General features: G+C 65.4%; 9 protein-coding genes across 9 annotated transcripts in view; 4 read left to right on the top strand and 5 right to left on the bottom strand.

Moving 5' to 3' along the window:
* Nucleotides 1–136: 136 nt before the first annotated feature.
* Nucleotides 137–7,564, bottom strand: F751_4020 (Multidrug resistance-associated protein 4; the record flags this gene model as incomplete). Its single annotated transcript, XM_011398571.1, has 16 exons — nucleotides 137–361; nucleotides 530–601; nucleotides 952–1,332; nucleotides 1,660–2,136; nucleotides 2,364–2,522; nucleotides 2,769–2,859; nucleotides 3,016–3,080; nucleotides 3,245–3,373; nucleotides 3,506–3,594; nucleotides 3,803–3,907; nucleotides 4,136–4,474; nucleotides 4,677–5,109; nucleotides 5,305–6,150; nucleotides 6,415–6,832; nucleotides 7,049–7,164; nucleotides 7,334–7,564. The coding sequence occupies 16 exons, from the start codon at nucleotides 7,562–7,564 to the stop codon at nucleotides 137–139; spliced, it is 4,176 nt and encodes a 1,391-aa protein (XP_011396873.1).
* A 1,066-nt stretch (nucleotides 7,565–8,630) lies between these two features.
* F751_4019 (Methyltransferase-like protein 5) lies at nucleotides 8,631–10,047 on the bottom strand (the record flags this gene model as incomplete). The annotated part of the gene is made up of 5 exons (XM_011398570.1): nucleotides 8,631–8,682; nucleotides 8,867–9,053; nucleotides 9,280–9,382; nucleotides 9,565–9,714; nucleotides 9,925–10,047. The coding sequence occupies 5 exons, from the start codon at nucleotides 10,045–10,047 to the stop codon at nucleotides 8,631–8,633; spliced, it is 615 nt and encodes a 204-aa protein (XP_011396872.1).
* A 751-nt stretch (nucleotides 10,048–10,798) lies between these two features.
* Nucleotides 10,799–11,558, top strand: F751_4018 (Iron-sulfur assembly protein IscA-like 1, mitochondrial; the record flags this gene model as incomplete). The annotated part of the gene is made up of 4 exons (XM_011398569.1): nucleotides 10,799–10,933; nucleotides 11,068–11,134; nucleotides 11,234–11,354; nucleotides 11,468–11,558. The coding sequence occupies 4 exons, from the start codon at nucleotides 10,799–10,801 to the stop codon at nucleotides 11,556–11,558; spliced, it is 414 nt and encodes a 137-aa protein (XP_011396871.1).
* Nucleotides 11,559–11,786: 228 nt separating this feature from the next.
* On the bottom strand, nucleotides 11,787–13,497 carry F751_4017 (Neuferricin; the record flags this gene model as incomplete). Its single annotated transcript, XM_011398568.1, has 6 exons — nucleotides 11,787–11,983; nucleotides 12,233–12,404; nucleotides 12,632–12,729; nucleotides 12,928–12,987; nucleotides 13,143–13,260; nucleotides 13,381–13,497. 6 exons carry the CDS (start codon nucleotides 13,495–13,497, stop codon nucleotides 11,787–11,789), a joined length of 762 nt encoding a protein of 253 aa, XP_011396870.1.
* Nucleotides 13,498–15,485: 1,988 nt separating this feature from the next.
* Nucleotides 15,486–18,648, top strand: F751_4016 (Serine/threonine-protein kinase CTR1; the record flags this gene model as incomplete). Its single annotated transcript, XM_011398567.1, has 6 exons — nucleotides 15,486–16,062; nucleotides 16,204–16,499; nucleotides 16,731–17,063; nucleotides 17,381–17,568; nucleotides 17,796–17,915; nucleotides 18,237–18,648. The coding sequence occupies 6 exons, from the start codon at nucleotides 15,486–15,488 to the stop codon at nucleotides 18,646–18,648; spliced, it is 1,926 nt and encodes a 641-aa protein (XP_011396869.1).
* Nucleotides 18,649–19,210: 562 nt separating this feature from the next.
* Nucleotides 19,211–22,914, bottom strand: F751_4014 (Putative serine/threonine-protein kinase/receptor R831; the record flags this gene model as incomplete). Its single annotated transcript, XM_011398565.1, has 8 exons — nucleotides 19,211–19,454; nucleotides 19,650–19,847; nucleotides 19,986–20,113; nucleotides 20,426–20,650; nucleotides 20,915–21,226; nucleotides 21,710–22,130; nucleotides 22,506–22,713; nucleotides 22,821–22,914. 8 exons carry the CDS (start codon nucleotides 22,912–22,914, stop codon nucleotides 19,211–19,213), a joined length of 1,830 nt encoding a protein of 609 aa, XP_011396867.1.
* On the top strand, nucleotides 22,644–22,793 carry F751_4015 (hypothetical protein; the record flags this gene model as incomplete). Its single annotated transcript, XM_011398566.1, has 1 exon — nucleotides 22,644–22,793. The coding sequence occupies one exon, from the start codon at nucleotides 22,644–22,646 to the stop codon at nucleotides 22,791–22,793; it is 150 nt and encodes a 49-aa protein (XP_011396868.1).
* Nucleotides 22,915–23,773: 859 nt separating the features above from the next.
* F751_4013 (hypothetical protein) lies at nucleotides 23,774–26,614 on the top strand (the record flags this gene model as incomplete). Its single annotated transcript, XM_011398564.1, has 9 exons — nucleotides 23,774–23,857; nucleotides 24,103–24,667; nucleotides 24,829–24,923; nucleotides 25,052–25,133; nucleotides 25,316–25,552; nucleotides 25,721–25,785; nucleotides 25,976–26,026; nucleotides 26,228–26,333; nucleotides 26,451–26,614. 9 exons carry the CDS (start codon nucleotides 23,774–23,776, stop codon nucleotides 26,612–26,614), a joined length of 1,449 nt encoding a protein of 482 aa, XP_011396866.1.
* A 346-nt stretch (nucleotides 26,615–26,960) lies between these two features.
* F751_4012 (Beta-fructofuranosidase, insoluble isoenzyme CWINV6) overlaps nucleotides 26,961–27,805 on the bottom strand; it is a gene marked incomplete at both ends in the record, with an annotated part of 7,755 nt that continues 6,910 nt past the window's right edge. Inside the window, 3 exons of the mRNA XM_011398563.1 lie at nucleotides 26,961–27,011; nucleotides 27,075–27,341; nucleotides 27,716–27,782. Of these exons, the coding sequence (XP_011396865.1) occupies nucleotides 26,961–27,011; nucleotides 27,075–27,341; nucleotides 27,716–27,782 (385 nt within the window). The remainder of the gene's footprint in view (nucleotides 27,012–27,074; nucleotides 27,342–27,715; nucleotides 27,783–27,805) is intronic.

Below are 27,805 nucleotides of genomic sequence, written 5' to 3'. Positions count from 1 at the left end.
AGCTCACCAGGACCCTTTAGGATGGGTGGCACGGGCTTGGCTCCAACAAACCACACGTACTGGATCCAGGATTGCGAGCAGCGAGTGGCCCATGCTGCCTCCTCCGCTCTCCGGGAATCCCCTAGGATCCCGCTCCTCAGGCCCTGCCTCCTCCAGCCCCCGCCGCCCTGACAAGGCGGGAGAAGACGCCACGGCCCCTGGCCAGAAAGCCCGGCTCCCCGCTTTCCACCAGGTGCCCGTCCGACAGCACCAGCAGACGGTCGCAGTCCATGATAGTGTGGATGCGGTGGGCGATGACCAGGACAGTGCGCCTGGCGCGACCGTCGTCGCCCGCACCGGTCTTGCTGAAGGTGCGCACGGCCTGTGGGTGGGGTCGAGTGGGAAGATTGATTTTGCTGTGCTGAGAAGGGTGGCGGCGCCCAGTACTTACACTCTGCAGGCACCTGACATTGAGAAATCCCAGCCACCGTTTCAGACACTGCAAACCCTGCCACGCTGCCGGGTCCCCCTCAAGAACAAAGCCCATCACCTCCTGAATGAGGACGTCGGTCGCCCGGTCCACATTGGCGGTGGCCTCGTCCAGCGCCAGGATGCTGGCTCCCTGCAATAAAGAATGGAATAGGATTGGATGCTGGGCGTCCTTTAGGGGAAGGGATTGGATCTATTCTTGGTCGGTCCAGCACATTGTCTCTGCCGGGGCCTGGAGCCGCACAGCCAGCCTACTCCCGAGGGTATTAGCACTTTAAGGCCCCCCACAATCCTCCTCCTTGGCATCCTAGTTCCACAGGCTGTCAGGGCTGACATCCCACACCATTGAAGTAGGTCCTCCCCTTCGAAATCTTGCACATGCATGCCCACCCAATCCCGCGTCTCACAAAGTAGGGTCCTTCGCTTACCAAGATACAACCCACTCTCCTCCAACCCTACACAACATCCAACCCCCACACCCACCTGCAGCAGCGCCCTGGCCAGGCAGAAGAGCTGGCGCTGGCCGACGCTGAGGTTGTCCCCCGCCTCCTGCATGCGCCCCTCCAGCCCGCCCAGAGCGCGCACCACCGGCCCCAGCTGCACCGCGCCCAGCACCTCCCACAGCCGGTGGTCGTCGAAGGCGTTCCAGGGGTCCAGGTTGCCGCGCAGGCTGCCGGAGAAGAGCACAGGGTCCTGGGGGATGATGGCGATCTGGCGGCGCAGCGCGTCCAGCGCCAGCCGCGCGGTGTCCACCCCGCCCAGGCGGATGGCGCCGTGGGTGACCGGGATCAGGCGGAACAGCGTGAGTAGGAGCGAGGACTTGCCGGATCCGGTGCGCCCCACCACGCCGCACGACAGCCCGCCCTGGGAGAGTGAGTTGGGTGGGCTGGGGGAGGGTTGCAAGCCTGTGGTTGGGACTGGGTGCCAATCAAGCAGCATGCGGTCCAGGCCCCAGGCAACCGGCCTGAGGGGCGGCCAGGGGTCGAGGCTGCAAGAGCCACCAGGATGCCGTCTCTCATGATCACGCTGCTCCCCACTGCAGGCTACCATGGCTCTCAGGCGCCGCGCAGCACACAGCATGCCCTGCCGAATGACACCAATAAATGGCCATCCCCCTCCAGAACCCACCAAACCAACCCCACCAACCCAAACCCAGTCCCTGCTCAATCACCCCCCCAAACCACCACACACCTCCAGTGTGAAGCTGAGGTCGTGGAGGACCGGGGGCAGGCCCTCACGGTACACGGCAGTGACGTCGTCGTACTGCAGCATCCCTGCCCCCGGCCAGCCCTTGGGCGGGGGGGGGCCGCCCTGGGCCAGGGTGGGCGGTTCCTGGGGCAGCCGCGTGTAGGCCAGCATGCGCTCCACGCTAGTCATGTGATTCTCCACCTCGGAGGCCTGTCGCACCGCCCACTGCAGCATGCCGCCCAGCTGCAGGCTCTGGGACAGGCCAAGGCCCACCAGCCGCGCCGACAGCGAGTCGTGCACGCCCATCATGAGCAGCGGGGCCGCCGTCATGAGCAGGGCCACCAGCAGGTCCAGTCGGAAGCCCACCCAGCGCGCGCAGGTGACGAAGACAAACCACCAGGCGCCGTTGTCAGAGAGGTCGCGCAGGAAGCGGGCGCGGAAGCGCGGCGCCGCGGCGTACGCACGGATGGACGGTAGGCCCTGTTAGTTTAGTTTTTGGGGGGGGGAGGGGGGGCGACTTGGGGTGGGTTTGGTGGTGTGGTGGACTCGGGGCTAGGAAGGCAGCACGGCGGAACTAGCTTCAGGCCTGGTGGGGCAGCAGAGGCCGGGTGCGCAGGCCAGGGATGGACCCTGCACCCTTGAGATTGAGCCATCCCTGCGTCGCCCTCTCCCACCAACATGTGCGCACCAGACCCCTCCTCCCCCACCTTGAGGAGTGCGGAGAAGGAGGCGTAGACCGGGCTGCGGGAGGTGGCCTCGAAGCGCTTGACCTCACGCGAGGTGCAGACGTAGCGCCGGTAGACCAGCACAAAGGCGATGCCCAAGGGGATGAAGATGGGGATGATGAAGGGCACGACGACCATGAGCTGCAGCAGGCGAGGGGTGGTTGAGCTCGGGTTTGGGGAGGGTGGGTGGGAATGGGGCATCTTGGGTGACTCTGGGGCGACACAGAGCACAGCGAGGCAAAACATTGAGAGAGCGGCGACTTCCGTGCGTCTGGGCATGGCCAAACATGCGCGCTTGGTGTGTGCTCAAGGCAACGCGGTATCCCTTTTGATCCAGCTCGCAGAATGACATGGACAAGAGCCCGTCCAATCAGCACCCCTGCCCACCAGCACAAAGCAGCCCAGGACGATCATGGCGGCCTGGATGGCATCAAAGGCCACTGTCGGGAGCTGGTCATCCACGGCCCCCTGATCCTTGCTGCATGACGGGAAGAGGAGGAGGGCTTGGTGTGATTGCCATGGAAGCCCAACTGCCGCCAAGACCAGGCATGCACCAAGCATGGCCACGGTGCCCGAGGGTCCAACCAGCGCGCTTGCTTCTGGGTAAGGACCCACCTCTCTGGCCCCCACACACCTGAAGCGATTCAGCACACGGCCAGTGGGGTTGGTGTGGAAGAAGGAGAGAGGAGCACGCATCACCTGCATGGGGAGATGTGATCATGATCAGTCGCAGGGGTATTAGGAAGGCCCCTTGCTTGCTTTACTGGATGAGTGAGACACAGGATGGTGGGGAAGGCACGCTTTCCAGCGGCAGTACCCAAGGCCACAGCAGCATGACTTGCCATCCGAACCACCCCACTCACCCGCTCGATCATGGCATGGTGCATGGCCGAGGACGCCACCAGGGTGTAATGGAAAAAGAGCTGCGCACGAACCAGGGAGATGGCCAGGACGCAGCTCACCATGATGGCGTAGCCCCAGATCCAGAAGGCCTGATGCGGATTTGAAGGTGGGGCGCAAGTGGGAGAGGGCAGCAGGAAGGGGGTGGGTGGGGGAAGCATGCTACCATAAACCACAGAGTCAACGCACTCACAGACACGTGTCCCTTTCATCCCAGCACACACCTCCTGCTGCTCCGCCTCTGACTTGGAGGACCAGACCGCAATCCAGTAGTCACCATAGAGATACACACCCTGGCCCACAAACATGGCGGCTGCGAGCGAGGAAGAGTGGATGGCTGGCTTGTGAACGGGCACAGCAGCGAGGGATTCGTGGGAGGGGCCCGGGGGCTTGTCGAAATATCCCAACCAACCCAACTCATCGTCGCACGTACACCATTTTGTTCAGTGCAACGATCCCTTCATCGATTTGTTCCCAAGTAATGCGCAGACCTGCCTGCGGGACCCAGACCCCCATCCAACCTGCGATGGTGATGACGATCGACCAGGTCATGTAGCCACAGTACGCGCCATACACGTGCCAGTCCACGCTGCCAATCTCCCGCTCCTCCGCCAGGATCAGGGTGCCTTGGGTGGAAAGGAAGGAGGGTCGACGATTGTCCATTGTGTAGGGCACAGGTACTAGGAGAGGCTCACTGACAAGGCCGCTGATGCCTGTCATGTACAGCCCAATCACTGCCCGTCCCCTGACCTCACGACTGCGCAACAATGAGAGTGTCTGTGCTGTTCCATCGCCCTGGCACCACCCCTCAACAGGACCCTTGTCTTCACCAAACACCCCACCAAGCACCCCACCTGCAGCCGCCATGGATGGCTTGGCAGCCTCAGCAAAGGAGCTGCCCTGGTCGATCAAGCGCCGGCGCGTGACCTTGGCCAGCAGGCGGCTCACTATGGAGGGGTGCCTGCCCGGCCTCGCCTCGTCGCGGTCTCGGTTCTCTGCCGGCGTCCTGTCCGGGGCTCGCTCCGGTCTGGAGGCCGGCGCAGCGTCTGTCTGGCATTCGGCATCCTGTGCGGCGTCCTGGGTCTCGTCGCCAGGCCTGGCGTGGGCCGCCACCCCCTCGTCATCCACCTCCCCTACCTCCTCGTCCTCGGACCCAAGCTGGCCGTCATACGTCGCGTCGTCCAGCGCCGCCTCTGCGCAGTGAGAATCGATCATCCGAGGTTGACAGCTGGCAGCTGGGGTCATTCACTGCGCGGTGCCCGCAACATTGCGGGGATCTGACGACACCTCAGGCTCCCCCCTTCCTGCTGCCCACCCTCTTCCTCGCCCCGCACGACCCTCATCTTACCCCACCCAGTATCCATGGCCGCCCTCCCCCCTCCCTCCCAAACCCACCGTGCATGGCCGCGGCCTCGGGCACCCCCCGCGCCGCCAGCTGGGCCATGGTCCCGCGCTCCGCGATGGCCCCGCCGCGCATGACCAGCACCTCGTCGCTGGCGCCCAGGTGCTGGGTTTGGTGCGTGGCCAGCACGCGCGTGGCCCCCGCCATGACCCCGCCCGGCCCGATGCAGGCCTCGAACAGCGTGCGGCCCACGCGCGGGTCCACCGCCGACAGCGGGTCGTCCAGCAGCTGGACCTCTGCGCGGCTGTAGGCTGCGCGCGCCAGGCTCAGCCGCGCGCGCTGGCCGCCGGAGAGGTTGACGCCGCGCTCGCCGAGCTCCGCGGCGTCGCCGCCGGGGAGCATGGCCAGGTCGTCGCCCAGGGCGCAGGCCTGGACGACGCGCGCGTAGAAATCCGGGTCCTCCTCTCCCCCAAACAGGATGTTCTCCTGTCACGCATGGGTGTGAGGGGGTGGGTGCCCGCAGGCGAACTGTGCAGGGGGAGCACAGCGCTGCGCCAGGGCGTCCAGAGGTGCTCCATCCATTCCTGCACGGGCTGGGATGGTGACCTCATGGCCAAGCATGGACGCCCTCCCCCGCCTGAACAAGAAACAACCCCACCCCACTGCACCACCAACAACAACCTTGACGGTGCCGGCGACGGTCCAGGGCACCTGGGAGACATACGCCACGCGGCCGCCAACGTCCACGCCGCCCCCGGCCGTGGGCTGCAGCTCCCCGAGGAGCACGGAGAGGAGGGAGGATTTGCCAGACCCCACCTCGCCGATCACCCCGATCAGGCGCCCCGGCGCCGACTCCAGCCGGATGCCGCGCAGCGTCAGCTTGCCAGGGTCGCGGTTGGGCTGGGTGTCTACCCTCTCCCCCTGCCCCCCCTGGGCATCCTCATTCTGTCCGGTCTTCTCTCTAGCATTGCCTGCCCCCACCCCCCCATACGCACCGCTGCCCTGGGCCCAGGGCAGCACCTCCCAGTCAAAGTCGAGACCGGGGACGAGGAGGGTGCCCGGCGCCGCGCTCGAAACGTGGTGGTATGGCGGCGGGGGCTCGGCCAGGCACAGAAACTTCCCGATCCTGGCCATGCTGACGCGCAGCTCCGACAGCGCCTCCACCGACTTGACGAAGAAGTCGGCCATGTAGAGCTTGGGCAGCTGGAGCAGGGCGATGGTGTAGAAGACGTTGGCCACGGTAAGCACGTGCCCCGTGCCGCGTGCGGTGGCAAAGGTGATGAGCGCCGCCACGGGGGAGATGGCAAAGGCCAGGCCCATGTTGAGGGCGCGGATGCGCGCCTGGGCGCGCACGAAGCCCTGCTCCCGCCCACGCACGGCGTGGATGCGGGCCAGCAGCCCGTCCTCCCAGCCCAGCATCTTGGCCGCCAGCACGCCAGACAGCGCCTCGCTGGTCAGCTTCACGCGCTCGTCGGTCTGCAGCGCGGTGGCGTGGCGCAGCCTGACGATGCGCCGCCCCAGCAGGCCCTGTGGGAATGTGAGCATGTTGGTGAGTGTTTACAAGAAGGGGAGGGGGGGGTGGTGTCGCTGGAGATGGCCCCGGTGAGCAAGGTCAAGGAGGGAGTCGCACTGGCAAGGGAAAGCCGCAGTGCAATTCAGATGCTGGCCCCGCATGCCAATCGCAAACGATGGTCTGCAACACAACATACACATTTCCCCCTTGACCTCACCCCAGTACAACACAGCACTCCACCTTGCCTGGATGGGGATGAGTAAAAGAGATGTGGCCACGCCTGCGACGGAGGCGGCAAACCCCATCTTAAGGCCGATGAGGACCAGGACTATGGCCAGCTCCACGGGCCCTGCGATGAGGAAGACGCCAAAGGTGCCGGCCTCGTCGAAGCGGCGCACGTCATTGGACACCAGGTTGACGATCTTGCCGGCGGTCACGGCCGCCACGCCCGCGGCGTTCAGGCGCAGCACCTTGGCCTGCACCGCGGCGATGGCCTGCAGGCGCATGGTGAAGCCGTTGCGCATGCCCTTCCAGAACAGCTGGTGGTGCACTGCGCAGTAGAGGTAGCCCATGAGGGCCAGCAGGCCCGACCACAGCCAGCCCTGCCAGGCGGGGAAGGCCGCCGCGTCGCCGCCGCTGCTCTCCCAGCCCCAGAACCAGGTGATCAGCTTGCGCAGGATGAGGGGGGAGCCAACCCTGAGGGTGTGGGTGAGGTGGGGTGTTGGGGTGGGAAGTTTGGGGAGGGGAGTGTCCCAATACGATGCGGATGGTGGGAGGAGAAGGGCAGCGTGAATAGGGTGAGCTTGGGGGGGTGTTTTGTGCCTCAGCAATCACTGCGGTCTGCTCCAGTAATCCAAGCGTCCGGGCTGCACCTGTTCGACCTCCCTGCGCAGTGCAACCCCAAACTCTCACCTGCAGCCGACCTCCGCAAAGGCCCATAACAAGTGAACCAGAATCTTTATGCGGTATACTTTCAGGTAGGTCCTCCACATGATGGCGGCGGGCGTAAGGCCGGGCCGGGACGACACCTGCCAAGGGTTGGGGGGGTGGGGGATATACGCCCATAACATACAAAAGAGTCAGAGGTGCCATGAAAGCATGTCATGATGATGCAGCGCACCTGCACAGGCCTGCATGAGGTAATGTCCTCTTCTCCTCTGGCGACCCACCCATTGCCCCCCACCAGCAGTAACACACCTGCTGGTAGACGGCATCAAAGGTCTCCGACAGCACCTCTGCGCGGTTGTTGGCGGGCAGGAGCTCAGGGCCGACATCCTCATCGATGCCACCCACCGCTCCCAGGCTCAGGAGGGAGCCCACGAAGGAGTAGGTGAGCCGACCATATACCCCAGCATCCGCATAGGTCTTCAGCCCTGCCCGCAGCCGCTTGAGCCTCTCCTCCCTCCCCTCGCTGGATGTCCAGAGCATGCCACACGCTTGAGGGGTGGGTGGTGCCCTGATCTTATATTGGAGCGGGGTCCTCACATCCGATGCCTAGCATGGAAGTCGTGCTGCTGGGCCACACGAATCCCGTCTCGCCTGGCATTGCAGGCGCACACTGGCGAGAATGGAGTTCCAGGTCGAGTTTTGGTAATGTAATGTCTGTCTGTGTAAGCCTTGCTAGTTGCTCTGATTAGTCCCTCAGCGGCATCACGTTTGGGTGAATGTGAGAGTGACGTACATGGCGGTCCGTCCGGTGGGGACAATTTCTCACCAGGGGTGCCGCGAACTCCTCGAGCCACCTACCATCGCATGGTTTTCCTGTGAACGCATGAAACCGGGGGGTAGTTGCACCGGTATCCATCTTAGGCTGTCGGAAAGATGCCTGATGCCGAGAGACCTCCTCGTGTCGGTCCCGTTGCCGAAGGCGTGTCCAAGCCATACACCACCCCCAAAGGATTCGTACCGCCCACGATGGGAGAGCAATTTCGATATGTGAGCATGACATGGATCGATAGGCAAGGTCCTGATCTGGAATCTCGTGGGCAACCCATTCTACAGGCTCTTGCAACTTCCCTCCCTCCTCACCAACCCTCCCTCCATTCCCACAGGCATACTTGAACCATCCTCAGTACAGATACGGGTATGCAGCAGTGTTACTGGTGGGAATTATTGCTGTGGTGGCAGCCTACGCAGATGACAAGCCTATGGGAGCCCTGAAGTCCAAGGCAACACCCTCATCAAAGAATAGTTGATGCGTATGGAGTGCAAGTGCAAGTGCCGAGGCACCAGGAAAATGCTGCAGACCAGCCCCTATGGCCAGCCATTTAGGGAGATCGGCCTTGGGTGTGAGAGGAGCGTCGCCTCAGTATCCAATGTGCGCGCCGCTCTGCACTTGGAGCACCAATTGCCTCCTTCATGGCCCCGCCTAGTGCTGGGGGGGGCATCTGCTACCCAGAGCTGGAGGTCCAAGGAGGGCCTACCCATGGAACACTCTGAGGAGATACAGACAGCTGTGCATGCTTGATATAGGCATGACGCCTGTCCCCCGCCATCAGCTCATCTGGAACCGCCACAGGTCGACCTCTATGTCCTTGGACTTTAGCCTGCAGTGGTGGGAACCCATGTTGTATGTATCCGACTTCCACGTCCTGATCAAGATGAAGCAGTGTCCTCCAGCCTTCTCAGGGTCCCGGTTGGCTCGCCCTTTCGCCCTGTGAGTGCAATCCCCTGCCCGAAGAAGACCCTTTTGGGCCCCCCTGGCCCACCTCCAGCCCCTGGTCTGCCCACCTGTGAAAGGCGTAGGTGGGCGGCAGGTCGTAGCGCAGCTGCGCCACGACAGTCGCCGCCCCAGTGGCCAGGCCCAGGGTCTTGACCGCAAACTTTTGGATGAAGTCGCGCGTCGACGTCTTGTGCAGAGAGTACACGCTGGTGCCGGCGATGCCCGCCGCTGCCCTGAGGAAGTCCATGTCGACCCCTGGCAGCAGTGGATGAGTGGGGTGGCTGCCGATTCCGGAGGGTTTGAGCAGAAACTGGCGCCCTCGCGCCTGGGCAGTGCTGGTCCTGCTCGGCAAGCCGATGCGAGATGCTTGGATGGTCCTCCTCGATCCACTGCCCACAGGTGGGAGGCCATGTGTACACTCACGCTCCGATGGCTCTCTCCCAGACCCAGAATGCCGATTCCCCCTTCCCTAAAGCCACACCTTTTTGTCTGGTGCCAAAGGGCGGGTTCATGATCACGGTGTCCACATGCAGCCTGGGCTGCTGCTCCGCCAGCAGCCGCACATCTGACCGCACAAACTCGATCTGGGCGGTGGCGGGAGGAGATGCTGTGGGCTCGTGCAGGGTCAGAGGGAGATGTGAGAGGGGTTGGGAAGTGCGCCTTGGGGACCAGCGAGGGTGGCCTCTGTGAACCCCCGCGACCCTGCGAAGACACTGGCAGGGGAGTCATGCACGGTCAGACCCATATTGCCTGCCTCTTGTGTCACCTGTGCCGCCCCGTCATCGTCTGCCTCGTCGTCGCTGTCGCCAAAGATGCCGCGCACGTTCTCCTGAGCGGTCTCCAGAGCGTCCTGGTCCAGGTCAAACGCCAGTACCTGGCCAGCGCCCAGGGCTGCAGCGCCTATGGCCAGCATTCCCTGCTTTCTCGAGGAGGAGTGTGAGGGTACCACGCTCTGAGAAATCGGGGCATTGTGCATGCAGCCCACCAGCAGCACTCGCAGGCTCAGGAGGGGGGTGTGGAAGAGGGGCTGGATTTCCTTGTCCACCAGCCCTTCCCGTACCCAGGCTTGATGACATACCCATGTGTGATGCAGTCATGCAGTCCCTCTGCAACCCCCTGCTCGCACCGTTCCACAGCCGAGGTCAGCCACCACCTTGCCTTCGAACTCGCCATAGCTGTTTGCCACCTTGAGTTGAATTTGATGGATGACATGGTGAGCCTTGCCCTCTCTCCAGCACCATCCGGGCATGAGCCCACTTCAGCGAATCAAGAGCCTCAGGTGACTCTCGGGAAACAAAGCAGTGTCATACGGGAGTCCGCCTCACCGTGTATAGGAGGCGGGACGCCAGATGTGCTCCGGTTGGATACTGCTCCAATTCTACCTTGGGCTGCAGGAATGGTGACACCTCCTGAAGAGCATGGGGAACAGGGGAAACGGATCTTGATCTGAGGGGGAGCCCACATGCTAACAGACCAGCAACCCTTCATATTCCAATAAATGTACCTGCATGAGGGATTCGAGCTCCTTGAGCTTCATAGTATGGGTCGGTCACAAGCCAGGAGACCGGTGTCAGGACGTAATACACATCGCAACCATGTATTGAGAGGTCGCCCAGGACGTATATATTCAAGGAGATTGATGTAGAAGAGTGCCTCGGTAATCGTGCATCGTGCTGAAACCATGTCGATGTTGTTTCCCAGGGCGCCTGACATAGGCAGCGCGCCCTGCCTTGCGTCCTGCGACCTATGGAAGGGCGCCAGACCTTCCACAAACCCGGACTGCAAACTCCAGCCCAAACAAATCATGCAGAGGACAACTTGCACAAACGTAACACGCAGCTATTCATTGAGTGGTGATCTGTAGGCCAAGCTGCACGATATCCGTGAGAGAGCAACGGCACCTTTCGGAGCGACCACCCTGACTTGGGCGTGCGAGAAAGAGAGCAGGGGGCCGCCGGCGTAACTGGCACCCAGTTTGAGGAGTACTAGAGGTCACGCGCATGGTTCACCGCGCGCTGGTCCTGTTGGGCGAAGCGGTGCAGCGCTCCTCGCGGCTGAGGCCACGTCGGGCTGCCCTCGAGCTCACGGACTCAGCCGCGACCCGCATCAAGCAGCTGCTTGAGCAAAGACACAAGGTGGGCACGCGAGGATCGGACGATGCAGATATGATCCGGACGGGGTGTCCTTCGCATGCGTTGCGCTGTGGTGGTGCACCAGTCAACCGCACATGTGGGGCTGACTCCAGTATGTGACCGACCACAACCCACAGGAGTTCATTAAGCTGGGAGTGAAGACGCGGGGATGCAATGGGATGGCGTATACTCTGAACTATGCCGGTACGGAGGCTGTGGCGTATGGAGCAGAGCTCATTAGGTTGCTCTTGTGAGAGTGTTGCAACACCCCTGCTTCAGTTCTTCCCATTCTCCTGCCCGCAGACTCCAAGGCGAAATTCGACGAGCTGGTGGAGGACCCCCGTGGCGTCAAGGTGCTCATTGACCCAGCTGCCCTCCTCCATGTCCTGGGCACGAAAATGGACTATGTAGAGGACCGATTACGGTGAGCTGGGGCCTGGAAGAGGGGGAGGTGGGAAAGGGGCAAGGATTCCCAGCCCGCTGCTGGCTTGAATGTTATGGTCCAGCTCCCTGACCCTGGTCTGCCCCTTCCCGCAGGTCCGAATTTGTGTTTGTCAACCCCAATGCCAAGGGGACATGCGGGTGTGGCGAATCATTCACCACAGACGTCAAGTCTGCCACGGGCTGATGGCTTCCTCTTCTGTCTGCTGTGGTGCCATAGCTTGCCCGCTGCCCTGGGGCGTTTGTAAGATAGAAAGATCATGGCGGCTCCAGAGCGTGGTGGGACTGGCAACAACGCACTTGGATTGGGTACAGTGTGTAAGAGAAATCTACATGGACATGCCCAGGCAGCAATGTTGCCGTGCACTCCACAAACCCCTGCTCCTGTGCAAGCTTTGACAAGGCGGGCACCTGCTCACAGATCGCCGTCGTCCGCGTCATCCAGCTCGGGGGCTCGGCAGCGCTGCTCGGTCCCGAGGCAGCCGGTGAACAGACGGCGGCCACGTGTGACTGCGGTGCCCCGCTGGCAGACGCAGTCGGCCCGGAGCTCCTCGCCGGGTCCCGGAGTCATCACCTTGCGGGGGTAGCCGGTGTCACACCACACCTCCGTCCCTGGGCGGCAGGCGCGCGGGTGGTGGTCGCTGCGATTGTTGCTCCAGCCTTGGTGTATCAATGCGGTCACTGAAACGAGCGCTGCACTCAGCAAGTAGGTTGTGTGCACGTCGAATTTATCTCCTTTCACTGCACTCAAGCACCCCAGGGCAGTGTCCACCACCCTGGGCCGGCGAAATCAGGATCTGAGAGGTACCCCGACCCTCTTCCTGCGGCCGTACGCTCCTCGCCGTCCAACCCTCGACCCACCTGCCGCCTGGCTCCACCCCGAGTTGCAGGGCTGCAGGTCCTGGGTCGGATCCTGCACCACCCCTCGCGGGCCCCTGCCCCCATCCAGCGCCTCGATGCGGAGGAGGAGGGGGGTGGGCCTGCCGTCCGCGTCGTAAAAGGCGCCGACCACGTGGCCCACCAGGTGGTACTTCTGCGGTACAAAGTGTTGTAAGGCATGTGGGTGTCTACGCGTATTGCCCTGGGTGCCAGAGGGACATGAGGTCGTGGAGAGGTGATTCGAGGCCGCCACTCGTGCGCCAAGGCGGCGCCCACCACTCAGGACCGGCATCGCATGCGCTGAGGGTGGAAAGCACCCCCGATGCAGGGCAGGACCGGCCGAGAGGAGGGAAGCTGCCCCCTGGCCGCGTGCCCACCCACCGTGCTCTTGTGATAAAAGTCGCGCCACTTTAGCACGGCCTTGATCTGCTCGTTGCTGAAGTCGTGGATGTCGTCGTGCAGGTCTTCCACAAAGTTACCTGTTTCCCAGGGGTGGCATTTGGGCAGGCCCACGGGTGAGGCGCAGGGCAAAAGGGGGGGGAGGAGCCACTGCACAATCTGGAGTCTGCTCCAGAGGCTACCACTCACCCCTGCCCCCCAGGGGCTGGCAACGGGGACCCTGAATCAAGGGAGCATTGTCATCAGCCCTCACTCTCCCCAGTGCAGTATCACCGTACCCGTTGCTAGAGACCGGCTGGCATCCTTGCCTGCCAGGCTGTGGTACCCGCCCCCCAGACCTGGGCACAGAAAAAAGGGAGTGGGTGAGCAGAGCCTCACTGCCCAAGGGTATGAGACGGCCCTCAGCATATTGAAGACGCCATCTTCCTCACCCCTGCTCCCCCACCATGCAAGCGCCCCGTATCCCAGCGTGCACAACAAGCGCCTGACCCACCATAGTGCCGCTTCCCTGCAGAAACGTCGTAGACCTCCCCCATGACCGCCATGAACAGGCCCAAGCCGTGCTTTCCATCATACTTGCTCAGCTCCTCGCGGTTCAGCAGCAGGGGTGCCTTGACGAGGAAGTCAGGGGACCGAGAAGGATGGGCATTGGGCGGGGCAGAAGGTGCTTCTTAGCTCTCCTGGCCGGCCCTCGACCACAATCAATGCCCCCTCCAAGGCCCCCAGCCCACCTGCCCCGCATCTAAACCGGCTCTTTCCCCTCTATGTTCCAAGGAGGCCGGCGCCGGGCGCCTATGATAGAAGATGAGCAGCCCCGCAGCCAGAAGCAAGCCAACAAGCAGCAGCATCTCGCTGCGCACTGGTGTCGGGGAGAAAGTGGGAATACCGGGCTTGGATGCGCAGCATCATCACACTCGCTGATTGATTACTCACGCTTGCAGGCACACGATGTCACAGGCACAGGCACGTCCAACTCACGGGACGTTTTGATGGGGCTAGCCCTCCCAGAAGGGGGCCTGCGTCTTGGCACAATGCCTGCAATGGGGCCCTTGGACGCCGATGAGAAATTGAGGGATCAGTGTTCCCCGCCTCCCATGGTGCTACACCCCTTACTCGCCCCCCCTCCCCCTACTACACACACACACACACACTTCCACCCTCGCCACCATGATCGACGCCCGCCGCACGCAGATTCGTGGGTGGTGGGCCGGGGTTCTGCAGGCCCACCTCTGTGCAGCGAAATTGGTGCGCGGCAGTGTCAGGTGCATGCAAGCCAAGGAGGTGCCTGGGAAATTAGCCATGATGCATGGCAGGACGCCCGACGTCCAATGGTACCATGCCGCACCTGGGTTACGCTGGCGCACAGTATTCCCAGCTGAAGTGTACCAGCTCATTCTTGCAAATCGAGATGCGAGTTGTGAGCGTGGGCGGGGAGACTGTCCGTGCCGAGGGGATTGCTCGACAAGCTAGCGAAGGCACCTTCCCGTTTGGGACTTTTTTCCCGGTGATCCAGATGCAGATCAATCAAAGAACTCGGATTATCCGCCGTGTATGTAATAGCTAGGGGTCCAGGAGCGCCAAGATGCAAAAAGGATTTTTCGGAAACAGGTTTCGATCCTGTGACCTCGGGGTTATGGGCCCCGCACGCTACCTCTGCGCCATTCCGAACGCTGACAGCAGCCAGTGCCCATTTGATTGGGCCGAACTTCCTTGTTGCATACCGAGTCCAATAAACTCGACCATGTTGCGGGAAGAAAGGTCATCATCGCAAACTCAGCCAGAATGCTACAAGAAATATCTCGGTCAACGGGTAAAATGAACCTACCATACAGTTTGATATCTTGGGATGAAAGGGGCTATCAGGTCCACGGAAGGAAACATGTAATCTATCTGACCCTGTAGCACCGTCATGCACATTGGCTTCTGCAAGGAGAAGCACAACATGGCCGTCCAGCACTAGTACAGCAAGCATATTACTAAGAAGGTCTCCTCGCATTCAGGTATTGTCCTAAAACATTCATGCTGCCAGGAGGTCCCACCCCAGCCCAGCTTTGGAGTATTGATGGGCGAGGACCTCGATATTGCGGAAACCCCTCATTCTCACACTCCTCCAATCCAGAGGGTGGACTTGATCCAAAAGCTTGTGGAACCACACCGGGGTAAGCCGGCCCAGGAGGATCCTAACGCGGGAACACCGCTGAGAAGATGAGATGAAGAGGAATGTGCCTCTCGTTTATGCGCGCGATTCGGACCCACCGTGTCCAAGGGCTGCGCACCAACCAGAGTGCAAGCAGTGATTCGGTCTTTAGGACCCGGGAGAAGGCTGCGTCGTGAGATATTGGATGTCATGGTGTTCTCCGACCCGTGGCAATTTCGTAACTGTCAAGGAGGAGGAAAGGAAGGATCGCCATGGGGGCATACGATCTAGGGGGGACCGGCCCTCTCTCCCTGCTGTCAAGCTCGTGTGGGACCAGAAGAGCACTCGATTTCCAATTGTGCAGCCCAGCGCTCGAGCCTAGCGTGTTCATCTGCACAGTCCACCGTCCCGCCCAAGGTCGCACTCAATGTCAGACACGGGCACCTGAGCATGCCGATCCTCAAGGTCCTGCAGTGTCCCGCGAAAAGATGCAGGCTCCTACCATGGACTCTCCTTGCGGCGCTCGTCGTGGCTGGACAGCTTCCGGGCGGGGCCTGCCTCCCGGCTTCAGCGGTCCTCGCCACGGACGGGGAGGTCGTGGATCCCTCGGCTCGGCAGATCAAGCCTTCCAGCCCCCTCCCGAACCCTGTCGCCCCTGGCGTGGTGCTGAATGCCTCCACACTGCTGGCCGCGCTGGAAATGCTCGAGTCTGCGGACGACAGTAGCCACGCGGACGGTGCCCCTACCCAGGTGGTGTTCCTGCCAAACGGCAGCATCAGCATCCCCACCCCCGGCGGGACCAGCACCACCGCACCCCAGGACGCGTCCCCCGTGGTCGTGCAGGACCTCGACCAAGCCGCAGGGAGCGGCGACGGCGACGGTGACTTTGACGACCAGGAGCTCTCCAGGCTGTCCCCCGAGCACGGTGCCGACCTGGGCGCGACCTCCTTCCAGAGCCCTGGCTTTTTAAATGGGGAGGAGGGCACGCCCGCAACACAGCCGTCTGTCCCTGTCATGACGGGCGCGTCCCTGGTGGTGCATGCCCCGCCGGCGCCCCCGCTCCCCCCGGCGCGCGCCCTCCCGCCGGCCCCTGCGCCGGGCGAGCCCTCCCCAGCCCCAGAACCCAGCCCCGAGAGCGTGGGTAGCGCCACGGAGACCGTGACCGTGCTCTCGCCTGAAACAAACCCCAGCCGGGAGGGGCCCCTGCCCCTGCCCTACCCCAAGTCCTCCGTCGACGGCAGCGGCAAGAGCCAGACCATCGCCATCGCGGTGTCAGGTGCATTTGCTTGGTGGGTGGCTGGCGCTTCTGGCGCACCATGCCTCCCTGGCCATTTTGCGCGGCCCTGATGTCCTGCCAGCCCCCACCCCCTGAACAAGGATTCCTGACTTCCCCCCCCCCCACCCGACTCTGTCGCAGCCTCCGTGGGCGGCTTCGTGGGCCTGCTGCTCCTCGCCTCCATCCCCCTGGTCATCTGGCTGGTGAGGCGGCGCCGCGCCTGGCTGCGCGAGCAGTCCCGCCTGAGCTCCGGCTCCGACCTGGAGGCCGGGCTGGGGTCGGGCCGGCGCAGCAGCTCCCCCCTGGCCAAGCCTGCGCCCAACGATCGCGGCGACGGCGACGGCAGCCTGGTCACGCGCCCCTCCACCGGCATGCTGGGCCTGCTGCCCCTGCTGGGCCTGGGCGCGCGGGAGGCCCCCTCCCGCATGCAGTTCATGGTCTCCGGCGGCGGCGGGACTGGGCGGGACCCGTCGCGGCGCGGGATCGGCAGCAGCGACGGCGGGGCCAGGCCCGGCGGCGGCGGCCCCAGCGGCTCGGCGTCTGCCCAGACGCCGCGCAGTGCGACGGCCCGAGGCGGCGGCGGCGGCGGGAGCTCGAGTCTCACGGACAGTGTCGCGCCCCCATCCCCTTCCACCGGCGCCGCGCCGCCGCCGCCGGCGATGGTGGAGGACCTGCTGGAGGACGAGCTGGCGCCGCAGCGCTCGGCGGCGAGCTCGCAGCTGTGGCCCGGCGGCTCGGGGGCGCTGCCCTGGACCGACGGGCGCGTGAGCCCGGAGGAGATCACCATCGCGCTGCGCCCCGACGGCAGCCCCTGGCTGCTGGGCGCCGGCGCGTACGGCCGCGTGTACCGCGCGCTGCGCGATGGGGTGCAGCCCGTGGCGGTCAAGGTGCTGACGGGGATGGAGAACAGCCGGCGCAGGGACGAGTTCATACGCGAGGTCACGCTGCTGCGCTCCTGCCGCGACCACAACATCGTCCAGTTCATCGGCGCCTGCATCCAGGTGTGTGTGTGTGGTGGTGGGGATGGGGTGGGGGGGTGGGAGGGGGGTCGTTTGGGAGGCTGCGGGGGGGGGCCCAGGTATGTTAGGGGAAGGTGGGGGGCAGAAGGGCGGAAAGGCCGACGACGTGGGCACTGGCGTCGTGCTGCGGAATGTCTGAAGCGTGAGCATCGGCGCGGCTGGTAGGTCCCTCAGCCCACTGGTCTGCTCGGCCGCCTTGGCCCCGGCCCAGACTGGTGCCCCGATCAATCCCCAAACCCTCCAATCCCCGTCCCCACCTCACTCATGTCCCCGTTTCTTCCCCTCTCACCCCCAACCAGGGCGAGGAGGCCATGCTGGTGACGGAGTTCATGGAGTTTGGCGACCTGTGGCGCGCGGCCACGCTGCGCTCACCACGCGGCGACCGCATCTTTGGCTGGTGGGGCCGGGGCCGCAAGGTGGCCCTGGACATCGCACGGGGGCTGCACTTCCTGCACTCCCGCTCCATCGTGCACCTGGACCTGAAGAGGTGAGCAGGGGAAGTGTGTGTGTGTGTGTGTGTGTGTGTGTGTGTGTGTGTGTTGGGGGGGTAATGCTGGCCAGCCGGCGGCCTGCCCACAGCCCGCCTTGCGCGTGCTCGTCCAAAGCCAGGCGGCTTTGGTCCTCGCAACCCGATGAACGTATACTGCATCACTCCTCGCCGCCGACACTCCCCTCCTCACCCCTCTCAAAATACACGCACACTCTCCCTCGCAGCGCCAATGTCCTGCTGATGCGTGACGGCACCGCCAAGATCGCGGATGTCGGCTTCGCGCGCGTCATGAGCAAGAGCTACATGCTGTCCTCCACGGGCGGCCTCGGCACCTTTGCCTGGAGGTGGGAAGTTTGTGGTTGTGGGGGGGAGTTGGAAAGTGGGCTTTGGGGGGTGGGGGAAAGGCACTGCTGCATGAGGCGGCGTGCGGTGGGCGGCTCGACACCAGGTGGCAGACCGGGCCTGGGGTGGGAAACATTCAGGATGCATGGGGGCGACAGGCTGTGGTTCTGCAGCTTGGAGACTGCAGGGCTGCATAGGGCACATCATCTGGCCTGGCCTGGTGGCAGGGACTGCACGCGCCATGCTTTGCACTCGCCCGACCCAATCCCCAAGGGCGCCGTCGCTCAACGCTAGGACCCCCCATCCCCCCCAACTCCATGCAGCGCCCCCGAGATGCTCTTTGGCGACCGCTGCAGCGCCAAGTCCGACATCTACTCCTTCGGCATCGTGCTGTGGGAGATCGTGACGGGGGAGACCCCCCTGCGCGGCGACATGCGCCCCATGCGCGTGCCCGAGGAGTGCTCCCAGGGCGTGGTGGACCTGTTTGACGCCTGCCTGGCGCAGGACCCGTCGGCGCGCCCGGACACGCGGTCCCTGGTCACCCGCATCCAGGAGCTACTGGACGAGCCAGTGCCGGGCGCGGCGCAGGGGGTGGAGCTCGATGCGGCGGGCGACCGGGGGGTTGGCAAACCTGCTGCGGCGGCAGCTCAGGGGCCCGGCGGCTCTGCGGCACCGGCTCAAGTGCCGGACGCCGCTCGGGCGAGGGCCGACGCCCCGCCCGCCGCGGACGCCTGAGGGCGCCCAGGCCTTGCTTGACCAACCCCACCCCTCTACCAACACCTTGTTCTCTCTCAAAATTGCATGCCCTGTCTGGGTGGGGCGCCAGCCGGGCCCTCCCTGGACATCACCTCTGGTGCTGCTGCCCTGGCATAGCCAGCCTTTGTCCGCCCCTGAAACACTATTTTGCTCGCACTGACACACCCACGCACCGCACTCAAGACCACTGTACATCCTCGCTGCTACCCTTCCCGGCCGGCGCCGCACAGTCACGCCGGCCGGCGCCCCCCCCCCCCCCCCTTTTCCCCGACCGGGCTGACAGCAGTGCTTCAGATGTACATGGGGCCCCTCGGCAGGAGTCAATGGCACAGGGTTCCAGGAGCGGGTAACACTGAGTCCTGCAAAACTGCAGGAAATGGAGGAGAGTGGTATCGCCGGCAGACGATGGCCTGGGCTGGGTGAGGGTGCAAGGTGAGCGGGGAGAGGGGAGCGCCGTGGGCTGGGGCGTGCGCTGTCGGCAGTCAGGGGGCAGTTTGGAGCGGGAAAGAGGGTTCCAAGGGCGGCGGGGGGGCGGGAGGCCTCAGCCCTGCATGGCGGACAGCAGCTGCACGAGCTGCGGCGCAGTGGGGCGGGCGCAGGGGTCCTCTGCACAGCAGGTGGCGATGAGCGCCGCCACCTCCACGGGGCACTCCTCGGGCGTGCGCGGGCTGCGCATGCGGCCCCGCACGGGGCCCTCGCCTGTCACGATCTCCCACAGCAGCACGCCGTAAGAGTAGATGTCGGCCTTCTCAGTGCACCGCCGGCCAGCCAGGACCTCGGGGGCACTGCGGGTGGGAAGGGGGAATGGTGGGTGCGGGTGGGTCTTGTATGCATGGCAACCCTAGGATATCATGGACACCGCCGCCACTCGCGTGGGCTGGGGAACAACGGTGAGGCCCTCCGCCCACTGCGCCCAGCCCAGTTCCATACATCCTTGAACGACCCCGACGCCCCACCCCTTCTGTATAAAACCCCCGCACCTCCACGCCAGCGTGCCCAGGCCCGACAGGACGGAGAGGTAGGACTTTTGGAGCACGCGCGCGAAGCCCACGTCGGCGATCTTGGCCGTGCCCAAGCGCGACAGCAGGATGTTGGCGCTCTTCAGGTCCAGGTGGACCACCTTCTGGGCGTGGAGGTAGTCCAGCCCCTGCGCCACGTCCAGCGCCACGCCCGCGCCCCTGAGAGAAGTTTGTGTGATCGATCAGGTGATCGTTTGAGCGTGCATGAGGTGGACCATGCCTGGCAACTGAAGGAAGTGGGGGGCCTGTGACCAAAGGGTTTCTGCCTTTGAACACCCCCCCTCCTTCCCTTCCAACCTGCAGCGCCAGGAGAAGATGCGTTGGCCCTGCGCGTCGGTGAGGGGCATGGCCCGCCAGAGGTCACCCAGCTCCATGAACTCTGTCACCAGCATGGCCATGGGGCCGGAGGTGCATGCGCCCAGGAACTGGGGGGAAGAAGGGGGGAATGACAGGGCTAGGTGGGGGCCCTGAAGCGCAGGCGCAGGTTCAGGCACGAGGAGAGGGGGGCGGCTCCGCAAGGCTTCCAAAAGCCCCAGGGCACTGCTCAGCACACTCAGAAGGGGGCAAGCAGGGAGGAGGGTGCATTGCAGATGACACGCACTGACTTGCGCCCCTTGCTTGCACACCGACATCTCAACCTCGGCCCCGACTGCCCCTGGTCGTGTACCTTCCCCCAGTGCCGGGTCCACAGCCCACAGCCCCACGACTCGCCACAAGAACAACCCAGCCCAGCCCACCTGGACCACGTGTCGGTGGCTCAGGCTCTTGAGCAGCGTGACCTCGTGCACGAACTCGCGGCTGCGCCGCTCGTCAGCGGCGCGGTGCAGGACTTTCACCGCCACGACGTGGCGGTCGCGATACACGCCCTTGAACACCGTGCCAAAGGCCCCCGCCCCAATCTGCAGGAAGGTGCCGTCCCCCCGCCGGCAGATGGTCACCTCCTCTGGCGCCAGGTGCCAGGCCTGGTCGGCGGCGCCGGGGCCCGCGGCGTCCAGTCCCGTGTCCGAGGACGTGGGCGGGGAGGCGACAGCGTCGAGCGAGCCGCGCAGCGACGAGGAGCCCGAGCCCTGCCGCCGCCGCTGCTGCGCGGCGGCGGCGGCAGCGGCGGCCGACGCGGTGGCTGCCGCCGCCGCCGCGGCCCACTCGTCGTCAGCGGCGGCGTCGGCGCCGCCCGCGCCGATGCGGTGGCGGGGGTCGGGCCCCTGCAGCAGCGCGGAGTAGTCCACCTCGGCGGCGGGCGGCGCCTGCAGCCGCGCAAACTCGTGCAGCAGGTCACGCGTGGAGCCGGTGACGGGCGCGGCGCCGCGCCCCATGCTGCCCAGGAAGTCGGAGGCGGTGAAGGAGGCGGGGGCCGCCGCGTCCGCGACCACCACCTCGGTGGAGGCGGGCGGCGTGGCGGCGGCGTGCCCGCGCCACGGTGCCAGCGCCGCCAGGTCCGGCGGCACGCCCCGCCCCGAGGACGTGGCCTCCAGCGTGGATACAGCGCCCGAAGCATCGGACGAGGCCCCCGCCGACCCGCCTGAGGAGTGCGCGGTGCCCTGCGAGGCGGCCAGCGAGGCGGGGGCCCAGGCCGGCGCCGCGGTGCCCGCCAGCCCCCCAGCCGCCGAGTGCACGGTGACGTGGTGCAGGCCGGACTTGGGCGCGGGGGGTGGGGGGGGGGCCATGGCCCCTGAGGACCCCTCGCGGGGGCCCGTGCCGCCCGCCCCGCCTTCCACGTCCAGCGCGCCCTTGGCCCCTGCGGCCGCGGCCGCGGTCGCGGCGCGGCGCCGCCGCCGCGCCATGATCAGCAACATGACCAGGATGGCCAGGGCGGCCAGGCCGCCAAAGGTGGAGGTCAGAGTGATGAGCACCACGTGGCCCGAGGAGGAGCCGGACCCCGGCGGCGGCGGCGGCGGCGGCGGCGGCGGCGGCCCCGGCGAGGCCCCTGGGGCCGGGGGCGGCCGCGGCGGCAGCGAGGCGATGGGTGGCAGGATGGGCAGGTTGGCCCCCGCCATGTAGGCCGCGCTGTAGGGGTTGAGCACTAGTGCCTCCTCCTGCAGGTCGGCGCGCTGCGGCACGGCCTTCAGGATGCCCATGGCCCAGCTGGTGTAGTCCATGCCACGCGGGTAGTAGGCGAAGCCGGTGCAGGCGCTGGTGAAGCCGCAGGCCGCCGCCACATCCTCCAGCCCGCCGCGCAGCGCGCAGGCGCCGGGGACGATCGTGTTCGCGCAGTCGAAATCGTGGGAGGAGCCGAAGTCGAAACCGATGGCCAGGGTGTAGCCGGGCACCTCGCGCGAGGTGATGATGAAGGGCGCGCCCGCGATCAGACCGCTGTCCGAGTCCGTGGTCTCCATGTGGATGTCGTCCGGCTCATAGGCTGAGAAGCCGGGGACGGAGAGCAGGAGACAGGTCCCCGCTGCAAAGGTCGTGTTCCCCGCCCCGCAGCTGCTGTGTAGCGTGCACCTGCACAGGTGGCGGGTGGAAAGGAGGAGCAGGGGTCGAGGCCAAGGCATGGTTGCGCAGGTTGTATCTGATTGGCAGATGGAAGGGTGGGCGAGCTGCATTGGAACACCGTGCGATGCCATGGCACAAGCGGGAAAGTTCGTGGCACGAGGCGAGACGCGCAAGACCAGGCATCCCCATGCCAGGCCACTGCCATCACGGCCTTGTTCCAAAAGGGGTCCCATTCCAAGACAGGCCGCGTCCGGTACGAGCCTTATCTCAGCGCGACTCAGGCTGTTACCTTGCGACACGATCGCCGGCGGTGCCCAACAGCCCCCGCCCCGCACGGCCGTCACACCCACGTGCCTCCACACTACAAACATGCACGCCGCGCACCACTGCCAGGCATCGCAGGACGTGTTGTCGTGGCAGGCGGAGCAGCAGTTGTTGACGGTGGCGTTGGCCGCAGTGATGTTGGACAGGATGTAGGTCGTGCCCTGGGTGTTGAGCACAAAGTAGGCATTCTGCTTCACGATGCATTGCTGGGCCACCAGTGCATCCTCCTGGCTCTCCACGGGATTGGGGGGGGAGCTCCCGGCCGGGGCTGCGGGGTGCGGGGTTCGAGAGCGAGGTGGGGCAGGGCCGTGCCAGGTGGGGGATGGTACCCCCACCCTCCCGGCATGAAGACCTCGCCGGCCGCGCGAGCCTCACCTGGGACGAGACCGAAAGTCTGTGCCGAGACAAACTTCGCGCCGACCAGGGCCCAGAGCAGCAGCAGCAAGCGGTAGAGGTGTGTCCGCCTCATGCGACCCCATGGCTGTGGCAGACGGTAAAGCCCGGTGCCCAGGGAATCATTGCCGTTCGCGAAGCTGCCGGGGGGCGAAATGCTAGATCACGTACATTAGACTGGGAGGCAGTGCGCAAGACAGAGGCATGCGATGTGTACTGCCTTCTGCGGGAGGACGCGCTGCACAGAGTCCCCGAGGTCAGAGTGGCCCAGGTTCCTGCCCAACTCCGCAGCGGTGTTCAGCTGCGCTTTCGAAGCCCTGCGTCGCGACACACGCATGCCTTGGATATCGAAACTGAGTACCGGTAGTATTCCCGGGCCGGGATGGAGCGATGCGCTATCGCGCGCCCTTCGCGCATCCTGTTGCCACAGCGGTTCACCCTTTCCCACGAAGCCGGACCCCGCCCCCCAATTCCAGGGGGGGGCCCCGCCAGCGTCGAAACCCTGATGCCCTGCAGCGAAACCTGAAGACCCGTGCGAGGTGCCGCTCGTCATTGGAGAACTCCCTTGAGCCTTCACATATCTGAGATCATAGTCTTTCGTCTTTGGGCGGCCTCTGTCACCCTTCATCCCTCGCTCCATTCAGAAGGGGTTGCCGGGTGGGGTGGTGCCAGCATGCAAGTCTTCTGCCTCCATGCATCCACGGCGGTGCCGGCCCAATTCAGGGCATTCACTAGGAGCTCAGTGCCTAGGAGGTGCACTGTTGGAGCTCGAAAGACGGCTGGAGCAGCCCCTGATCAGCAGCAAGGTCGCCCCTTTGCAGACTTCCTAGAGGTGAGCTGGACCCGGGCCGTGCGGACATGTGCACCCCTGCTACCACTATGCATGGACCCCACCACGTCCTCATGGGCCTCTCAAGTCCCTGTGCCACTCCGTCATGCATGGGCAGCCGAGCCGGCCCGCACAGCTGGAGCCAGAGGGGCTGGGGCCCGAGCGAGCCGCAGACGTGGTCGCACGCGCTGTGAGCGCTGCTGTCTTGTGAAAGGCCTGGGGCTGCCTGTAGGTTGGTGCAATGGCACGTGGAGCTGGTAACATGGGCGCAGCTCCCCTGCCCAAAGACCTGCCCTGCCGACGATGACTGCCACGGGCACCGCCCCAAGCTAACCTAGATGGTGCACATCGCTTGCCTTTTCCCCTCCCCCCCCGCCTCAACAGCCCCTTCTTGCATCACCATGACTCCTCTCCTCACACCGCCTTGCCCCGCAGGAGGCCCTGCTGGCCTCGGCACGGGAGGCGGTGGAGGCCATGCGCCAGCGGACCCCGGCGGCGGCCCGATCCCCCAGCGGTGCGGGCGCCGTGGAGGAGGGCGCCGGGGAGGAGGGCCCCGCCCAGCAGCCGCGCCGCACGGTCACCCGGGCCGCGCTGCCGTCTTTTGACTGGGCAGCCGCCGCCCTGGAGGCCGGCGAGGAGGGTGGGGGTGGCACTGGCGCCCGGCCACCGGCGCCGGCCGCAACATCGGTACCCGCCGCCACGTCAGCGCCAGCCGCCACATCAGCGCCCGCCGCGCGATCAGCGTGGGGTAACGCCACCGGGGCCCCCGCCTCGGTGGACTCCTGGTTCGGGGGCAAGGTGGACACCGGCCCCGTCGCGCAGAGGAAGCCGGCCGCACCGCCCAAGAACCGGGCCGCCGGCGTCCAGGTGCTCGACCGCCCCGTGCTGCCAGACTCGCTGGAGTTTGCGGCCGACCTGCCCGAGTCCTTCGAGCTGCACTTCCAGGAGGACCTGCCGGCGGCCGAGCCTGGGGATGCGGCCCTGCAGCAGGGCAGCGCAGGTGAGGGTCAGGGTGTGATGCTGGGGATTGGGGGGGTGGGTCGATGTGTGGGACCCTGCGACAGCACCCTGGCTCTCTGGTGCAGCTCGAGGGTCGTGGCTCCCCTGCATGTGCGGCCACCCAGCCCTCTTCCCCCTCTTCCCCCTTTCTGTACCGCCCAGCGCCCCAGCAGGCGTCTGGGCAGGAGTTTGGGCCTGCGGGCTACTGGCACCGCTGGACCGAGTCCTCCGGCCAGGATGAGGGCGGGGCCGTGCAGGTGAAGCCGCAGGGTGGTGTGCGCCGCATGGGATGGCTGTGCCTGCTCCGGTGATTGCGAAGCAGCACAGTGCACCAAGTCACCCACCCCACCCCGTCCTACCCATCCCTTGCCCCGCACCTGTCCAGTGGTACGAGCGGTGGTGGGAGGTGTCGGACTGGAAGGGCATGAAGGAGCTGGGTGCGGAGAAGTGGGGCTGCAACGCAAACGGTGGGTGCTCCTGGGTGGGGCACAGAGTGTGCAGCTCCCTGCCAGGTTGCGCGCGAGCCCGGTCGGTGCTCCAGGGGTCAAATGCGTGGCTGGATGCTTGGTGGGTCTCTGTTCATAGCAGTGGAGTCCCTCTCCCAACCCAGGGCCCCACCCTACCTCGCCGTTCCCCAACCCATGGTCAGGCGATGCCTGGCGAGAGACGTGGAAGGAGACGATCTCGGTGGATCCCGCGACCGGGCAGCCGTCGGTCGCCCGCAGCGCACACAAGTGGGCCAACAACGCGGCGGGCGACGAGTGGGAGGAGAAATGGGACGAGGGCTACCTCTCAAAGGGCGCGGCCTCCAAGTCCGCCTCCAAGTGGGCACGCCAGGGGGGCGAGGTGTGGCACGAGGAGTGGGGCGAGGACTACGACGGCGCAGGTAGAAAGTGGGGAGGGACGTGGGCGCGTGATGGAAGGGTGGAGGGAGACGGTGGGCGACGCCGGTGTATCGCTGACCGATCTGGAGTGGCCAGGGGTGGAACTGCTCCGCGACATCTCACCTTTGCCATTACCCAGCTCATGCTTCAGCACAACTTTACATGGGCAGGTGGCTGCGTCAAGTACACGAACAAGTGGGCGGAGGCCGAGGAGGCCGAGGGCGGGCGCAGAGAGGTGGGTGGATGCGGTGAGGGAGCATGATCATGTGCGTGACGGCGCAGCAGGGGGGGAGCGGCGGAGGGGCGCATGCCTGAAGTTGGTTGGGGGGTCCATTACTGTCTCGGAGCTTTAGTTGGGACCTCACTGGGGCAGTGGTTTCCATAGGACAGCCACCAACCGCGGACCCTTTCCCACATTGCCACAGTGGGGTGACAAGTGGGAGGAGCGGTTCAAGGATGGCAAGGGAGCAAAGACGGTGAGGTGATGCTTTGGTGCATTGGATTGAGGGATCGGAAGAGCAGTCGCCGTGGCAGTCGGGGAGGGAAGTGCGCCTGCGAGAGCACCGCGCACCAGTTCACCTCGGGATCCCTTACTTGGATGGGGCCGCGTCTTCAGGTGCACCAAACCCGTGTCTACATCTCGCCATTCCTTATACCCCCTCTCACCAAATCAACAGGGTGAAACCTGGAGCGTGAGTGCTGCGGGCGACCGCTTCAACCGCTGGTGGGGCGAGGACCACTATGGCGACGGCAGCGTCCGCAAGCATGGGCACAGCACCGCAGGTGGTGGTGAAGGGCGATCCTCGCAAGGGGGGACAACTGTCGGGAAGCAACCTCTGTGCGCCGCCGTCACAAGCTCTAAACACCCACAGACCCCTCTCCCGTCCGCTGATGTTACAGGCGAGGCCTGGGACGCTGTAGAGCAGATGGACACGTACTACAACCCCATCCCGCACTTTGGCTATGAGCTCGCGCTGGCCCACTCCCCGCAGCTGCGCAGCGTCCCCACGCTGCCCTGGGAGGACGAGGATGACCTCGGCGACTCCGGCCTTGGGGCCTTTTGAGATGGGCGAGGGGGGGCCCAACAGGGGCGCTCCCCTCACGCGTGCCGATGTGCAGGGCGCCACAGAGCCCTATTCACACGGTCCATGCCTGCCTGCACGCACATGGCACCCGCACTTCAGTGTGCCCCTGGCGGATCAGGGCATGGCAAGTACAGGGAGAGGGTTCGGCAAGGCCTGGAACACTTTTGGACAGATACACGAGAGAGAGAAGACACATGAAGGGGCTGAGTAGGCGGTGGGGTGTGCGAGTGACGGGTGGGTGGACTGAAAGCTGGCGACCCTCCCAGAGGACGAGCAAGGGGGGGGCTTCTGTACTGCAAGGGCACCCCCACTTCTCTCCCCCTCATCAGGCGCTGGCGCGGTCGACTACGGACAGGCCGTCCAGCCCCACCATGAGCTGGTCGAAGAGCGCGCCGGCGCTGCCTCCCCCGCCGCCGCCGTCGCCGCGCGGCGAGACCACGGGCGAGAGCGGGACCGAGGCGGTGGCGGCGTCCAGCGCTCTCAGCTCCCAGGCGGCCAGTGAGCGGAGGTGTGCGGGTCCCGCGCCGAAGCAGATCAGGTCGATGCCCGGGCCGGTGCCGGGCGGGGGGGTGCCGCGGTACACGCGCGTGCTCAGCACCTCCCCCGTGCCGGTGAACACCTCCAGGCAGGAGTGGTCCAGCAGGATGCGCAGGTGCAGCGCGTCATTGGAACGCATCGCCAGTGGGCCGCCCACGCGCCGCAGCTCCTGTAGGATTTCAGATTTGGGGTGTGTGGGGGAGGGTGTGAGGGCGTGCGGCACGAGGGTGCATGTGTGTGGCAGGGGGGGGAGGGGGTGACGTGGACCATGCGCCAGGCCTGCCCAGTTCATCCGGAGTATCACCCCCCTCGCCGGAGAAGGGAGCAGGTGACGGATTCGCCTCGACCGTGCACCTCCCCCTTCGAGCCAACTCCGACACCCTCCCACCCGCCCCCCACACACCAAACCCACACACTCACCGGGGCGGGGGGCGGCGCGGGCGCCTCGCGCGTCGGCCCCGCCAGGTCCTCCAGCAGCTGCTCCAGGGTCTCCCCCCCGCCGTCGGCGCGCGGCGTGCCCAGGAAGCTGGCGGTGCGGCTGACGCCGCGCCCGGCGCCGCCCAGCAGCGTCGTGTGCGGCGCGGGCGTGGGCGCGGCGGTCGAGGCGGCGCTGCCCGCGCCGTCGCCGTCGCC

This window comes from Auxenochlorella protothecoides, assembly GCF_000733215.1.
Source record: "Auxenochlorella protothecoides strain 0710 unplaced genomic scaffold scaffold45, whole genome shotgun sequence".
NCBI lineage: Eukaryota > Viridiplantae > Chlorophyta > Trebouxiophyceae > Chlorellales > Chlorellaceae > Auxenochlorella > Auxenochlorella protothecoides.
The sequence above is the reverse complement of the archived record's forward strand: the minus strand, read 5'-3'. Positions and strand labels throughout refer to the sequence as shown.